Source organism: Calypte anna, chromosome Z, assembly GCF_003957555.1.
Source record: "Calypte anna isolate BGI_N300 chromosome Z, bCalAnn1_v1.p, whole genome shotgun sequence".
Lineage (NCBI taxonomy): Eukaryota > Metazoa > Chordata > Aves > Apodiformes > Trochilidae > Calypte > Calypte anna.
The window spans coordinates 70,914,662-70,931,473 of record NC_044274.1 but is presented as its reverse complement, the minus strand read 5'-3'; the positions used below and the strand labels follow the sequence as shown (position 1 = coordinate 70,931,473).

Genomic DNA, 16,812 nt, shown 5'->3' with positions numbered 1-16,812 from the left:
AAGACAGGATGGGCATGGAATCTACAGGAAACTTGCTCTTCTATGAGAAAATCATACATAGATCCATAAATAAGTTTAAGTAGAATCTAAATTGGACAGGAATCAAAATATGATTTTGCCAATAAATACAGAAAGTTTTCAGGTTTGAATTGCTAAACACATTGCATGTAAATAAATACATGCCATGGTAAAGAGATGAGCTTCACTCAGCTTTAAACGATTTGTAACTTATAAATGATCCAAACAGATTTCAGAGAGTAAAGTAATTTTGAAAGTATTTGGAAAACCAACCCCATGGATAGAAGATCCTAACAGACATCAGAGGAAGTATGAATGTCCCCTTTTCAGATTTCCAGCAGTATGTGAGGAAGAAAAGAACAGAGCTTTATTTCAGCTGTTGTATCTGAATATTCTGCTATTAAAGCAGGAAATGCTCAGGTATCTTAAGCTAATATATAGGAACTATTTTAACACTTTTAAAAGCATTAAAACACTTTTTAAGCCTGCTGGGATGGAACACATACACATCCATCTCTGTGAATCACTAGCTGCAAGAACTGATAGTGAACTGACACAGAACTGAGCTGTAACTCAGCACCTACTGAGAAGCCAGTTCACTGGTGTGCAGGGTAAAACATTCCAGCCCAAGGAATAAAAATTAGAAAGAGCGTCTGAGAGGGCTGTGGAAACAGGACCTAATTCCATCAACACTCTGTAGACCACGGAAAACAGGGAAAAAAAATCTAACTCCCAGGAAAAAAATTTTTTTTTGTGAGATTCTTGTAACAGCCTTATTAATATTTCCTTAGCTGCAGTATTCCAAGAGCAGTAATTTGTCTTTGATAACTCCCTATGCCTTCTACAAATTTCTGCATTTCTCTTGGTCTACAGCAGTCAGATTCTCTCACTTTTTTTGTGTATGACAATTAGGTTGAAGAAGAGCTCGAGAAGGGATGAGCAACAAACTGCCATTTAAAAACAAGGACCCAGTCCATGTTCTCTCCAAAGGCAACCACAGACACCTGCAAATAAGAGGGTCAGGTCAGCACCTAGATACCAACTTTCACTGACACACTCTTTGCCTCCTGTTTTAAGGAATGAAGCTGTAATAATGCATCTAAGTAGTATAAAAGCAAAAAAAAAAAATAATTACAAACTATGGAATAATTATTAATTTTTAAAATTTTTTCAGGGTAAATATAATTATCAACAAAGATCTCAGAAGAAAGAAAAGCAGTAATGACTTACTATTAGTGCAATGCTGCCTGCCTTAGGATCTATTTCTGTTTCTCCTTTCATAAGGCTCAGTCTAATAATGAAGACCTCCTGAACTTCAACTTCTTCATGTGGATAGATTTCTAGATTAATAGTTCTCAGACCTCCTTCTCCTTCTCCAAAATAGAATGATCCATTCACAGGGTCGCCGATGTCACTATTCAGGGGAGATAAAACCTCTTCTGAATTAGGTCCCAAAATGTCCCAATTAATCTGTGGAAGATAAAAGTTTTAGATTTAGAATGATGATGTGTTAGAATATCCTCCCAGTGGGAGTAATGAGACTACCACAAGTGGCACAAAAATTCTTCTAGCTGGTAACTACTTATGTTTAAACCTTTGTGTTAATACAGAATATAAAATATTCATAATTAATTCTATGTGGGAAAATACATAGGGAGGAGGAGCTCATGGTCTGTAAGGACAATCTTGCAGTCCTTTGCCAAGTCTGTGAAAGGCCTGCCTTGGTTCACTTTCACTTTCAGTGATCTGTGTAGATAAAATAAAAAAAGCCTGGAAAACTCACAGTAAACAATGTACCAGGAAAAAAAAAAATCACCAGCTTTAGGAAGTAATTCAACTGAAATAAATTAAATTACTGGTGGTGCATGAAATTAGCCAAATTCTTGACAGGATTAGGAGCTAGTTCAAAACAAACTACCTCAAAAAATAATAAGAGAAAGAAAGTAGGAAGAGAAAGAGTAGAAAAGTAACAACATTTTCTGCTGCACTACATCTATATGTCATTCGAAAAGTCACACTTATTCCACCAGAGATCAGTCATAAAGAAACTCTTGAAGCAAAATGCATGTTTTTGACCTCGTCAATGGAAAGCATTCAGCCTTTGATAAGCAGGGCCCACCTGTGTCTCCCCCAGCAATCTTCCAGTCCTCTCCAGTACCAAGGACACTGCCATGGGGGTATCAGGGTTGGGAAGAGTAATTCGACTCTGGTTGAGAAATCGGATGATGCCTTGGGGGGAGTCACTCTTGGCAATAGTGACCTGGCTCACTAGGTGGAGCCCAAGGACTGCTCCACCAGTGGCTCCTGTGAGCTGGATCTCAAATTGCTCTTCAAATTCACTGAATGGAGGAAAGGAAAGATATTCTGGTGTATCAAAGAAAAAACATGATTAAAGCTATACGCATTAATTCAATTATGCGTCCAACCGACTCTGTATGTGCAGAGGTCACCTCTTTGAGCATACAGCAGAAGATTGCTCTGACCTGCACAAAATGGTGATGTTTAAACTAAAAACAATCTTCTGTTTTCTACCCATGTTTAAAAAGATGAAATATTCTATTATTCACAGCACTTCTAGTAAAACCCTAAAATTCTGATAACTGAACTGGGAAAAACACCATATTTCTTTGCATAAGACTTTAACAGGAAGTACAGAACTCTAATAATAGGTTTTTTTCTCCCCTCCCCCCCCCCCTTCTTTAAATTTATATGACTTTTCAGAACTGCTGAAATTTGCATTTTGATTTAATTTCTATAAAGGGACACGATACATAGGCTAAAAAAAAAGGATTTCTCATAAGTAAATTAGAAAATAAATATCTGAAAAAATAATTACCTTTCCTCATCATCTATAATAGAGATATAAATAAAAGTCTGGTTCTGGCCATGATCAAAGACAACAGAGTCATTATGGATTAAATAGTCAACACCATTGGGAAGAGCAGAAATACTTCTAGATATAAAATCAGCTGTTACAGTGCCATAGGTTCCACGCTTCCTCACAACAGGAATCATGATTAATCCAGCATCCTCTTCCACTGCAGGAATAATTAAGAAAAAATTGCTTTATTTCAAAATTCAGTCCATAGCCCTAAACTTATCTTCTAAACCATAATGAAAAGGTAGACTTACCCTCCAGAAATATATACTGTGGATCAAATTCTATGATGCCTTCTGCATTATCACTTTTTGCTATAGTGACTCGTACTGTGGAGATATTTCCTATTATTGGAGGCTGATCTATCTGTAGACCATTTTCTTTTACATCAAAATCAAATCCACTTGCAGGCACATAAAAAAGAAAATACATTAAAGTTTCTGGTGGGTGTATTAAGATGCAGTAACGAGAATTTGTTATTTAACACAAATACTATTTATTTCTGATCATTACCACTGGAGAATTTTTGGTCACACTTTTTCGCACTACTACATATTTGCAAAAATAGCACTTAATTCACAGAAATGTGAATATTTTTGTTTTTTCTTTCTCATTTCATCTTATTTGAATTTCATGCAACTTGACAGTATGTACTTCACATATGGGCTTTCAGATTTAATAAATCTTAATCAACAAAATATTTACACTAATGTTAAATGAATGGTGTTCCCAAACATCCAGGTATGATTCTGGCATGATTCCTATTATAGCTGTCTTATGAAATTTTACAGTAAAACAGATGAAATCCAGTGCTTATTTTATGCAGGTTGTCAGATTCCACATCTAGCTTCTCCTTCTACTTGTAAACTATGAACTGGGAGTTCTCTTTTTACCTTCCTTGGAGTTCCACTTCAGTAATTACCACTGAAAAGTCTTCAGGACCTTCAGGAAAGTCATCATCATGAATTTCGATCACAATCATTTTACTCTCCTCCTGTGGTTCAAACAACACTTCCCTTACTGTGAGAGTGAAATCAGTTCCCTCCTCTGCAGTCCCATTTATTATCTGAAAGCAAAGACGCACTTTGCCATAGGATCCCCTGGAACGCACAACAGTGATGTTAACCTGAGGGAAAGAGGAGATATACTTTAAAAAAATGCCTTTGTTTTTCTCTTACAGTTGCCTTTAGAAGACTGTTCTAAAAGCATCTTTTCAATGGCTCTGTCAAGTAAAAGCAATTTGCTTTACCACGCACCGAGTACCCACAATTTAGGAGAGAGATAATCTTCTTTCTCAGAGTATTAAAAAAACCTCCAGAAGCCTCAGACAGCCATTCTGGAGACTGTCCTATGATAAATGTAGAATAAAAGATTTGATTTGCTTTTCTTTTTCTTGAGTTAAGCACAAATCTAGCAACAATATTGTTATCTATCAATATCTTACATATTCAGGAATTATAACCTCATACCCATTTTTCTTCTTCTGTTGTTTGCAACAGTTCCCGTGAAAATGTAAACTCTCCATAGGGGAAATCACTGGCTGCCATGGTAATATCTGCTGTGCTGCTGGATTCATTTATGAGTCCTCCATCACTGATTCCTGTTAGCTGAAACTGGTAGTAGTGCTTCTCCTCAGGAAGACTGTCATCTACAGCCTGGCAAGGAAAGGACACAAGGATTTGAACCATTTTCAGGGAGAGAGGTATAACGGATTTCAAACGAAGATACCAGATAAATGAAAGGAAATGGCTGAAACAGCTGCTGGTGTAAAATCTTTCATATACCTGTATTAGAACGACTGCTGCAGACTGCCTGTCCTGCATGGTCAAGGCCCCTGATGTCTCAACAAATTCTGTGTGATGAGGAGGAGTTATGTTCCAATATATTGTGATCTCACCAAAAATCCCTGGGCCACGTGTCAGGCTGCAGGTAAGAACACAGGCAAAGATCTTACTTTATGCCTTGAATATTTTATTGCCAGTCCACAGATTGTATTATTATATTACGGTGCATTAAAGAAATGTTATCTGCACTTTGAAGATTGAGTTTTAATGTGTTAAGTCAATATTCAGATTTTTATAACTTTTTTATAATTTTAATTTTACATAATTTATTATATATTAATTTATATATTAATATTAATATTATATGTTAATTTATATAATTTTTTCATAATTTTAATTTTTATAACTTACAATATTTGCAATTATTAAGACCTTTACAATTTCTTCTTCAGAACAATAACATTTTCGCAGTTCTGTTTTATTCCCCTGTATTGGGAGGCATCTTGAGTTGTATTTTTATTAAGAGGTCTTTAAAGTCCTTTTGTATGTATTGCTTAAAGATGAAAGCTAAAAACTGAGCTGTCTTGGTTCCTCTGTTCTGCTTTTACAGAGACAGCTATGCACAACAGAAGGAATTGGGTTTAAGGGTAAAGATTAGAGGCAATTAGGTTTTTAAGGCAGAAAGATACTGATACAGTACTATGAGATTTTTTTGATAAGTGTTCTGTCTACTGCCTATCTAAAAACCTAGAGCCTAATCCTCCTACTCATGACATTAGTTTTGGTGTTCTAATTCATGTAAAAAATTGTCAATGCCTAACATGATCTCCTACATGATCCACAACTGCTGCTGCTGCAAAAAGCAGAATTTTGTCTTTTGGGTTTGTCAGGGCAGCAGGAGAAGCTGTTCTGTTGCTTATATTTATTGGTTCATCAAGGTAAAGTTTCACAATCTCTTTTTCTAATACTCTTAGAAGGTATGTTAACATCTGAATTTCTTCATCTTTGCAGCCACATGTTGTCACTGCCTGCAGTGAAATACTGCACCTTGTTTCAACTATAAAGCTAATTACTGCTTTGGTTATGGTAGCCATTACAGCAATCCTGAAAAGCACAAAACATTTCAAATGCCACTGATTCCCTCATTTCTTTTCCTTTTATTAGAATCCTCTTTTCTTCAATGCATTGATGTTGTAAATAATTTGAATACTGAGAGGAATACTCAGAGCCCCTGATTAATACTGAAAAGACACATATAACATATTCTGTCTTCCTGTAAAAACAAGCATCTAATTTTAAAAATAGCTCTGATTTTAAAAGTGACAATGAAATGCAGCATTCCAGAAATTCTTGCCAAATGTGTCTCATAGCTTTTGAAACTGAACAATTGTTCTTCTTATGGAAAGATGAGTGAGGAACCCACCTAATAAGAGCAGTTCCATTATAACTTCCAATAGGTTCACCAATCAGAACATGCTTGGACGAATGGGCTATCCCAACAATCCCAGAAGCTCCTTCATCACCCAAAATTATGATGATTGCAACACCTAGGAAGAGAATAAAAGCTACTCATTGTAAATGAAAACTACCTAATGAGCTAACTTCTGTCAATTCTGTGACATGAAAGACCATGGAATCACCATCCTTGGAGATATTCAGTATTTGAGTGGACAAGGCATTCAGTAAACTGATCTAATTGTGAAGTCTCATGTTCCTTGAGCAAGTTTTTCAACTCAGTGACCCATCTGGATGGTCCCTGACAAATGAAATTACATGCCTGAACCTGGTTTTGTTTTTTGCATCTTTTTGCTAAAGATTTATTTATTGACAACTTTAAATACCTGAAAAAAAAAAAAAAAAAAAAAAAAAAGACTAGACCAACAATTTGCTTAGAATTACAAACTATTATCTAAAGTTCTCTTTTAAAATTTCCTCAGTCAAGGAAACATACTTAGGGAAAAATACAGAATAGCTACCATTGAGCTGAGCATAAATTATACAAGCATTGATGAATTAAAATGCTGAATAACAGGCTTAATATATTTCTTACATTAAATGTCTCAAAGCAGAATGTAATGAATTCATTTACCATTTACAGGGGATATCTCTGCATCTCCAGCAGAAATGAGCTGAATGGTAAAGGTTTCATTCCCCTCCAGCAGACTATCTTGAATGGCATGTAAAATAATGAGCTTCTGGAATTCAGTCTGCATCATGGAAAGACCAGAAGACACATATACACACATTAAGTGAAACTAATAAGATATATTATTTAAAAAAAAAAAGTAAAAAGTGTTAAGCATACATATGCTTCATAAAACCAATAATATTTTTAAGTACAACATTTCTGATTTGGCTGACATATTTTCTTGCAGATTAATAAATAGTAAAAATGCCTATAAAATACTGCCTGCTACCCCAAAAATATCCTAAAAAAATCAACTGAGTAGTGATTGAAATTACTTTCAAATTATATCCACAGTTCTTCTCATAAGGAAACTTTATATACAAAACCTTTTCCACCAGAAATTACAAAGAAAATGGGATATTAATATTCTTAAGATCAACAATATTAAGATTAGACACACTAGGTAATAGAAAATTCTTTTATAATCCACATTTTTGCCAGTGGGCAGTAGCAACTGCTTAAAATAAGAATTTAGGAAAAAACTAGGTACACATTGTATGGCTTTAGTTTACATATATATGTATTTGTACTCATATATATGCACATATAAGAAGTAATTAAAAACAATGTGCAGGACCACTAGTAGAGAAGAGATAGCAAAACTATAGCAAAACTTACAAAACAAAGCTATTTTCTAGCAGAATATAAAGTAAAAGAAGTAACTGGTATACCTACTGTTTAATACACAAGAGCCTTTTACCGATACAATAGATTATAATTTATGTTAAAACACTTTTTTCATTAACTACTTTGAGCTGACAGTAAAAGACCAATATTAAGATAACAGCAATAGATTGATAATATCCAGTACTTTGGCTCTATTTCATAGTTTTAACCTGCAAAGAAACACAAATCAAATAAACCTGATGAAAAGGCACCAATGTGTTTTGTCACTTATTATTTTTAAATCTGCAGATTTTGAGTATTTATTTGCCCTTCTTATTCTTTCAATATCAATTTTCTCTTTTGGTGGTCATACTGCAATGAATGTTTCTGTAATAATTCTTCTTATTCAGTATATTTGTGTTCCCTCTTATTGGCTGTGAAAAAAATTCAGACTTGAGGAGCCTGTCTTCCTGGTGGTCGCATTATCCTGCCTTACAAACAGCATGTCAGCTTTCCTTTTCTGTTTGGAAAAAAACCCACATCATACTGCTATCCACACCTGCTCAAACTGCCCCTTCCCCAGTGTTATGACCCCAGTAACCTCCTATTTCCATAAAAACACAATACACACATGTAGGAAAACAGAAGTATTTATACTTCTAATATTAACTGATTTATTGCAGTATCAGAAATACCTCATTGAAGTGAAGGGTACCACTCAGAGGGGTCAGATCATATTTGGCTGCTTCCTCAAGAATCCACAACACTTCAGCTTCTCCTTGTCCTCCTTGGCTTCGTCTTACAGTGAGAGCCACAACTGCAGCAGGGTCACCTGGAGTCTGAGGTTCCTTCACAGTTACCTGGTGAAGAAAGAGAAGGAGGAAGCAGGAAAGGCTGCAGAAAAAGGCATGGATTCTTCCTTGATGATAAAGCCAAAAACATCCTCATTGGCAATGCAAATTCAGGACAAGAGTGAAAATCAGCAGGAAGGTAACAGGCATAAGGAATGTGTTGAAATCTGCTAGCAAAGATTAGTCACTCATGTTATTTCTGTATGCCCTATGATTCAAAACAATCACAGACAATGAGTCACAAGCAGGCACAGCACCAGCAAAATGGGAGCAGAAGAACCATTCAGTGACAGGAATCAAGATGAAGTATGTTTCATAATTTCTTTTCAGACTTCACTTTCACTGATACAGATTATTACGAAACCATATTGATATTCAACATGTCAGCAAACCATCCTGCCTGAGATGTCCTGAATTGTCAGTATTACTGAATTAAACCAATTCAGTCATGCAGAAAATCTACATCTAGGCAGCAGCACTTTCATTGTTATTTCCATCCTACTCATAAACACAATGCCTGTCAAGGAATCATGTCTCCCACTGCAGTGAAGGCTTACCAAAATCAGCTAGGTGTTAGTGACACAAACTCACTATCCAGCTTTAGCAGAAAAGAGTGCAATCCAAATCAAACTCACTTTCTTTTCTTCAAACCCAAATACTCCAACAGGGGAATCATTGGGTGGAATAGCGACAGTTACCAGGGTGTCATCCCCAAGTCTGGCACCACCTGTGACCCTCACCAGGGCAATCTTGAATACCTCAAGGGATTCAACTTCACTGTCATCTATGATTGTAATTTCTATGACTCCTGCAGCCTGCAGAAATTGTTAAAAAAAAAAAAAAAAAAAAAAAAAAGACAGAAAAGAAGAGCAGCAAAGTTTCATTCATCATATTAGATAATCATGGTAGCAGAGAAACACAATTGCTCAGTTGTGCTTATTTTCTACTGTACTTCTACCTTTATAGCAAGATAGCAAAATTTCAAGAATGGTTTAAATCATCTGCATTTAAATCAGCAGTTTGCTCTGCTTTGGTACTCAGCAGAATGAGTTGGCAGACAATATTGTACTTCAGCCAAAACACAGCTCACAAAGTATATCCTTTTATTTTTCCAAATATTTCTATTCACTCAAAGTCAAACCCCCTTGTGTATTGTCATAGGCAGCATGAAATTTAAAACTATGTGTAGAATAGATCTAAGGAAAAAATATAGGCTTATCCTGAGAATCTATAGACAAAACAGTTTATGTTATAAATTTTCAGTGTAACAGGCCATATTATTAGAAATTATGGCTTCACTTGAGCAGGTACAAAGGCACATGACCCTCTCTACTCAATGCTTATGAACATTCTGCTTTTCCTTGGTCAAGAACTGAAGTCAGGAGCATCATTCAGATTCATAAGCCCCTAAATAAAATGTTTTCAATGAAAAGCAAATTCTGCTGAAAGATAACAAGAGAAGGTCTTAAGCCAGAGAGAGTTAAACTTCCAGCAAGTGCCTACCTGCCCTTCTGCAAACGTAAGGTTTCCGTAGGGTGGTGTGAAGTCTTCCAAGGTAGCAGTTGAAGGAATGGCTTCCCAGTAGAGAGTTGCTGACCCAAAACTCCCAGCCTGACGAGCAACTGGGAGTTTCAGTATATTGTGTGGTGGTGGTAGCTCATAACCAGGCACAGCTCCAGTTATATCCTATAAATTCAACAAGAAATTGCTGAGTGTCACAGGGAACTTATTTGTTCTTTTGGGAGGCTTAGGTTTTTTGGGTTTTTTGTTTTGTTTTGTTTTTTGCATATTGGCCATCAGGTAAAAATAAACAAAGAAATACATAATCACTTTTTAACTGGGCTGAATTTAGCATTGATCCTGCCCTGAGCAAAAGTCTGGATTAGATGACATCTGCAGGTCTCTTTCAAAATATTCTATGACACCAGTTTTACCACTTCCACTCCCTAATAAATTTAATATGTTTACTATTAAGAACTTTCTCACGAGGAAGTTTTTCTGGTACCTGGCCTATGTCTCCAGAACAATTTAGAGTCATAAAGCCTTCTAGAACAATAGAAAAAGTTGCTTGAAAACACTGACTCTCCTGCTGGAATGCTTCTTTTAAGTATTTTCTACTCAGACTTACCTTTGTAACATTGAAACTAAATAGTCCTCTAGCATCATCATTTTCTTCAATCATTATTTCAGCTATTTCTAACCCAAGCCTCTTCACAGTTGGCTGACCTCCAGCGCGAGAATCAACCAGTTGTACATCAGTAATATTGATAATAAATCCTTCCTGTAATTCTGGAATATTGTCCTGCAAAAAATATTTTTAAATGTCCATTTTAAATTAACTACTGCAAGTTATAACATATACAAAAAAGCTCAGTACTTGAGAGTTCCTTGCTGTTCAGAAATTCCTAACACTTGGAACTATATGACCAATCCCTTGCTTTACACCATGCGAAAAGGGCAAAGAAGGGTCAAATTTGCTGAGTTTTAGCAACTGAAGTTGGAAGTCAGGTTCCAGATCTGTGACAACTGCAGAAGATATTACTGACTGCCACTTGGGCCTTCTGCCTTAAAGGAAAGTGGTCAGAGTTCAGAAACTAAGTCAGAACTTGAAAAGCAACACTTCCATTCTGAATATATTTAAAAATATATATATATATTTTTTTGTGAAACGTTAACATTTTGTGACCTACTGAATAAACTATTAAGAAGCATATAAAGTAAAGTAAATCCTTTAAAAGTACCTTTTTTTTCTTTTGTTGGTATTATATGTTAACTTTGGGATTACGAAAAACAAAGAATTTGGTTCATTCTCAGTGATGAGCACTCAGATTCTTTTTAAAGAGGTGGCTGCAATTCTTACTAATATACAACCATCCCTCAGGCAAGAATCCCACCCAAGCCACTTCTAGAATGCTAACACCTGGGGCCTGGTACATAGTCAGTACCATTTTCTCTTTCATTATTAAAGATATCACTGGACTACTCACAGGCAAAATAGTGACAATGACAGAAGTTACTGTTTCATCCTCTGCCATGATTATTGTCTTCTTTTCCAGTATATAATCCTCATTTTCTGTTGCTTGATTGGAGATGGGTAGCTCAAAGTTTGGCATGGTGCTCAGCTGAACCATAATGTCTCCAACAAACCCTTGTTCTCTAACAATTTGTAAAGAAACAGTCGTTGCATCCACTTGCCCTATAACAAGGAGGGGAGAAAAATCAATATGTGTTTGTTTTACCCCTTGGCCTGCCTGTTCTTCAGCTCAACTAATTGTACTGGAGCTGCTTACTAGAGCCCACTTCAGTTCTGCTTAGCAACACAGCAATACTTGGATAATTCCATAACTCAGGCAAATGAGCACATACAAGTGGTGTGAAAACACACAAACCACAGTGAATACATCTTAGAAGCATTTTAAAACTGGAATAATAAAATATGGAATATTTACGGTTTTAAATCTACATAGCCACTTGAAAGGTGAGGAAGACATTACTGTAAGTTCATTAAAAGGGATAAAATAAAAGCAATGGAGACTTTCCTATGATCTCCAGAAATTTTGCAAGAGCTGTTACTTCAATATCATCATTTTCATTGAGTTTTCCTTCAAAACACCCATGTCACTATTTTACCTGGCCTTCACAGGACCTGGACAACACCACTGATTCTAGTACAGAAAGCAGCAGTGGAAGCTCTGGAGTAAACTTTATGTTTTCCTAACCCAAATGTTGAAGAAAATGAGACCCAGTTGTATCAGTGAGGTTCAGATCCCTTTTGGAAAAGCTGATTTGCATCTTTTTCAAAAAAAAATGCCAAGTACAGCATCAGGCAAATGGTGCTGGGTTTATGATTGAAGAAGTAGAAACAGATAAAAAGCAATGGGCTTTGTGTTTCAGGCTAGTTTTTGTTACTTGTGTTGACTAGATACTGCTTCACAAGTTAGCACCTGTATATAATTAATTAAAAATGCAACAGTTAAAAGACTGTAAAAGAAACTGCAACAAGTGAAAGCAAAGAGAATGCCTAACTTCAAAACTTAAATCCTAACTTCAAAACATAAATGCTTATAATTGTGTCTGTGTGTAAGGAACCAACAGAAGCCCTTTCACAAGGCCTCGAGGTGCCAAAAAAAGGAGAAACAATAATTCACTTTAAAATAGAACTCATAAGGAGGTTTTTTTCCCCCAAATAAATATTTGGATGGAAAATGTATCTTTCATAAATTTTATTGGTTGATATGGATGGAATATTAAATTGCCAGGATCCCTGGGGCAGCCTGAGCACCACAGAAGTCCTCTGCCCATTTCCACTTGGTTCCTGAAAGGAAAACTAATGTAACCCAATGAAATAGAAAAGCAGAAAAAGCTCCTGTTCAATTTTCTTGAAATGTAATTCGCTCTTGTTCTGTTTTCTTCCTTCCCTACCCCACAGAATAAGCCATTTCCCTTTTCAACTCAGATCTATATAAATTATTTAAAATATTATATTAAACACATTAAATTGGCAAGTCTGGCTTTTTGTCTAAATAGAATTATTTTATGTACTACTGATTTGCAACATAAGATGCTAAGATTTCAATAACTAACCACTAAATAAGTTACTATAAAACGTTGATATGTGCTATATGAAATACAGCCATATGTAATGAAATACCATAGTAACATATTTTAGATATGCTATGAAAATTTTTATGGATAAATGCTGATATATATATAAAGAATAATATACAGTATATATGTATATTACATAGACAGAAGCAAATTTACAGCTTCAACAATGCTTTCCCTGAAAAAAACCCACATTTTTTCTCCTAAGAATGAAGAATTTCAGATTTACCTTCTGGCTCTGTGACTTTCACAAAGAGAGACTCTGTGTGCCAACCAATGACGCCATGTGGAGAGTCACTTGGTAAAATGGTAAGTACAGCTCTTGCCCTTTTGGGATCAATTACAGCTCCTTTTGCAACATCCTGAACACCCACAGTGGTAACACAAGTGAGTGTGATTTCCACAGTCTCTGCAAGCTCTGCAACACTGTCTGCAAGAATTGTCAGGGTGATGGTGGACAGGGCCTGACCTTCTGAAAATGTAACCTGAAGTTTTAGAGGGAGGAGAAAAAAAAAAAAAAAAGTTAAACGTCTTCTCAATGCTGTTGTACTTTTATTCTATATAACTTTATACATGAAACACAATACATAAGCACAGAAGGGCATATGTATATATAAAAATAATATATATAAATAATATATATATGCATAAATAATATATATATATAAATATATATATATAAAAATAAGAGAATCATGGAATACCAGAGGAGGAGGAACCTCGGGGATCACCTAGTCCAACTTTGCTGGGTAGGTACACAGGTTAGAGGAGGTAGCCCAGTACTTTGTTAGCTGAGACCTAAAAGTGTCCAGTGTTGCGGAATCCAGTGGCTGATTGTTCTCAATCTGAAAAATTTTCTCTTGTTTCCAATTGGAATGTCTCCATTAACTGGTTACCTGGTTCATTCACTGGTTGCCTTTCTTCTTTTAAACGTGACTCCTTGTAAATAGGGAGTTTACATCTCCTTGATAACAACTCTTTAAAAACTGGAGCATGGAAATAAGGTCTGTCTTGAGCCTTCTTCTCTCCAGGCTGAAGAGACCCAGTCCTCTCAGCCTTTTCTCACATGGCTTCCTGCTGTGGCCCTTCTTTGGACCCTATTCAGCAATAACTTTTTTGTATATTGGGGACCAAAACTGAACACAGTGTTCCAGCTGTGGCCTGACAAGTGCTTAGTAGAGTAGGATGATGACTTCTTAAACTCTGCTGGTGATGCCCTTGTTGATGGAACCCAGCATCGTCTTGGGTTTATTTGCCACTGCAGGACACTGTTTAATCACATTGAGCTGCTGTCTACTAGAGCCCCCAAGACACTTTCCAAAGAACTACTCTCCAGCCATGTCAGTCCCAGCCTGTGCTGCACTCTATATACTTGTCCACACTGAATTTCATAATGGTTTTGTTAGCCCACTCTTCCAGCCTATCCAGGTCTTCCTGGATGATGGCTTTCCCTCCTGGAGTGTCTATTTCCTCTCTCAACTTGGTGTCCTCTGCAAACTTCATCAGGATGTACTTGATCCCAACATCTAGATCATGTATTAAGAGATTAAGCAGTGTTGGGGCCTGTATCCATCCATGGGGGGGCCCCACTGTGACTCATTGCCAGTTTTAAAAAGGAACTACTTACCAATACCCTGTGGACGTGGCCTGTCAGCCAGTTCCATAGGCACTGGATACACCACTTGTTTAGACTTGTCTAGCCTTGGAGAAATCCAGCTAAAATATCCACCACTCATGCCATGTCAGCTAAAAAACATCTAATCAACAGTTTTGTTGATTTTTTAAATTTTTTTTAATATAAAATGATTGAGAAATGCTTTGTCAACCTATATTCTTAGTATTTTTAAAAAGGGCTGGCCACTTCATTAGGTCTCTCTTGACAATCCAGTTGTATCTGTAAACACATAGGTTACAAGTGCACTGAAGGACAAACAGAAATGTCCAGTGAACAACATTATACCTTAACTTTACCTTTCTGTTCCTTCCTACTTGCAAGCATATTCATGGAAATCAAAGAGCAGCCATTTGGAATAATCAGAGAGGGCTTCCATAATTTCAGTATTACTCTTTTGGCACATCTGTTGATTTTTCTATGATTTTTAAAATCATATTTTAGACATTTCCAGGCGCCAACTTTACTTCTACACTCTTTCTTGCTTTTCCTTCCCTCAGATGCACTACATACAGCTCTACAAACTGAAGGCACGCAGGGCTTTGTGTCTTCTACAGACGGCCACCAGATGGAGACCCTTGACTTGAAAAATCTATCATCTGCCAGTCCTAAGGCAAAACAGCAACTTTGGCTAGAACACTGGATTTTATCGTGTCTGGGATTCTAAAGAGTCTCAGAAGCATGGTTAAGGTGTTGTAAGAATTGCACTCGATGATCCTGAAGGACCTTTCCAGCTATGATGATTCCATGATGCTATGAAAACTGGGACTTGTGACAGCCTCCTGGGCCTCTGAGGGTCTCAATTGTATTGATAAGGTCAGGGTGAAGAGCAAACAAGCAGGTTAACATCTATGCAAATGATTTAATATAGGATATGGATCTTACAAAGATAAATGTTTGCATTGCAATATCTGCTTCTAGAAAAGCAGGAGTGATACTGTGATACTACTGCATGCCATCCAGAAGTGCAAACTTCCAGAACCACAGGAAAGGACCAGAAAGAAGTAATTTAGAGAAGAATGGGCCAATCTAACATGCACTGCCCTTCTTCCTCAGTACATATTTACCTACTGCCTGAAACAACATGTTCAATGCTTCCCTCATATCAGTGATTTTAGTACATACCAATCCTGAGGCTGGAAATACATCACTTATGCTCCCATTAGCAATCCACTCTACTGTGACCCGCCCATATGTTCCTATTAGACGTTCAATATTCAAGGTAATTAAGCTGTCCTGTTCCATTTCTTCAACTTGCTTAAATAAAGAACTCTGGAAAACATGAAGTAGAAGAACTATAACATTACTTTCTCATAGAAAAAAAGTTTCCCTTGAGATCTGGGTACTCAGTGGGGGCCAGTGACATTGGGCATGAATAAATTAATCAAATAGCTAAACACATATTCATTGATTAAATGTGTATGTCTCAATTTTCAGAGGTACTCAATACAACACAGTTTCATTGATGTAAGAATTAAAAATGTCAGACCCCTTTATCCCAAGTCAAAAAACTCAGCATTTTTTTGCTTGGACCTCTTGTTGTGTTTGTTTGTTTGTTTCTAATACAGTATTTTACATCCAAATCCTATGAAGCAGATGACAAAGAAATGAATTTCTAAGAAAGACACATTTTTACTGCTGTTACTTTACTGTTATTTACCCTCTTCACACAAGTCCAGATGAAATGCTTGATTTCAATAACAACTCTTCTATGTTTTGTATCTTCACTATGCGTTTAGTATTATTTCTGTCTGAATAACTTTTACAGTGTTTGATGACTTAAAAATAAACTACTCCAAATAATACCTTCAGTCTGGCATTTTTTCCCAATTATTTTGTTTTTACAAAATGGGTCATTTCAACATAACCAAATTTGTATCTTTTTCATGTGAAAAGGATTTTCAGATTTTACTATTGAAAGCCCCTGATTAATCAGCCAGTTGCAGCTCACATATGCCACCTGAAAACTGAATTTATAGGCTGTTGCAAAACCCATTTGATAAAATAATGTCTTAATCTAACTGTAAATGTATTATAAAAATCTCATATTAGGGATAGACTGTGAACTGATTTTTTATCCCTGTGAGTTCTATTTAATCAGTTAGCAATGCTAAATGGATGTTGAGAAGAATTTGACTCAAGCTGCTACAAGACTTTAGTTCCTGTTATGTGCTCCGTTTCACAGCTTTGTTATGTCTGTTTTCTATCAT

The 16,812-nt window shown here is 36.2% G+C and overlaps 1 protein-coding gene across 1 annotated transcript in view; it reads right to left on the bottom strand.

Annotated features, from left to right (window-relative positions):
* The window catches only part of ADGRV1 (adhesion G protein-coupled receptor V1), a 285,963-nt gene that overhangs the window by 169,616 nt on the left and 99,535 nt on the right, over nucleotides 1–16,812 (bottom strand). Inside the window, exons 55-70 of the mRNA XM_008492118.2 lie at nucleotides 15,728–15,874; nucleotides 13,160–13,415; nucleotides 11,313–11,515; nucleotides 10,454–10,627; nucleotides 9,829–10,011; nucleotides 8,961–9,140; nucleotides 8,170–8,334; nucleotides 6,770–6,887; nucleotides 6,104–6,227; nucleotides 4,681–4,819; nucleotides 4,366–4,551; nucleotides 3,790–4,022; nucleotides 3,151–3,299; nucleotides 2,855–3,056; nucleotides 2,138–2,357; nucleotides 1,249–1,488 (exon numbers count right to left, since the gene is read on the bottom strand). Coding sequence (XP_008490340.2) covers nucleotides 1,249–1,488; nucleotides 2,138–2,357; nucleotides 2,855–3,056; nucleotides 3,151–3,299; nucleotides 3,790–4,022; nucleotides 4,366–4,551; nucleotides 4,681–4,819; nucleotides 6,104–6,227; nucleotides 6,770–6,887; nucleotides 8,170–8,334; nucleotides 8,961–9,140; nucleotides 9,829–10,011; nucleotides 10,454–10,627; nucleotides 11,313–11,515; nucleotides 13,160–13,415; nucleotides 15,728–15,874 — 2,919 coding nt within the window. The remainder of the gene's footprint in view (nucleotides 1–1,248; nucleotides 1,489–2,137; nucleotides 2,358–2,854; nucleotides 3,057–3,150; nucleotides 3,300–3,789; nucleotides 4,023–4,365; nucleotides 4,552–4,680; nucleotides 4,820–6,103; nucleotides 6,228–6,769; nucleotides 6,888–8,169; nucleotides 8,335–8,960; nucleotides 9,141–9,828; nucleotides 10,012–10,453; nucleotides 10,628–11,312; nucleotides 11,516–13,159; nucleotides 13,416–15,727; nucleotides 15,875–16,812) is intronic.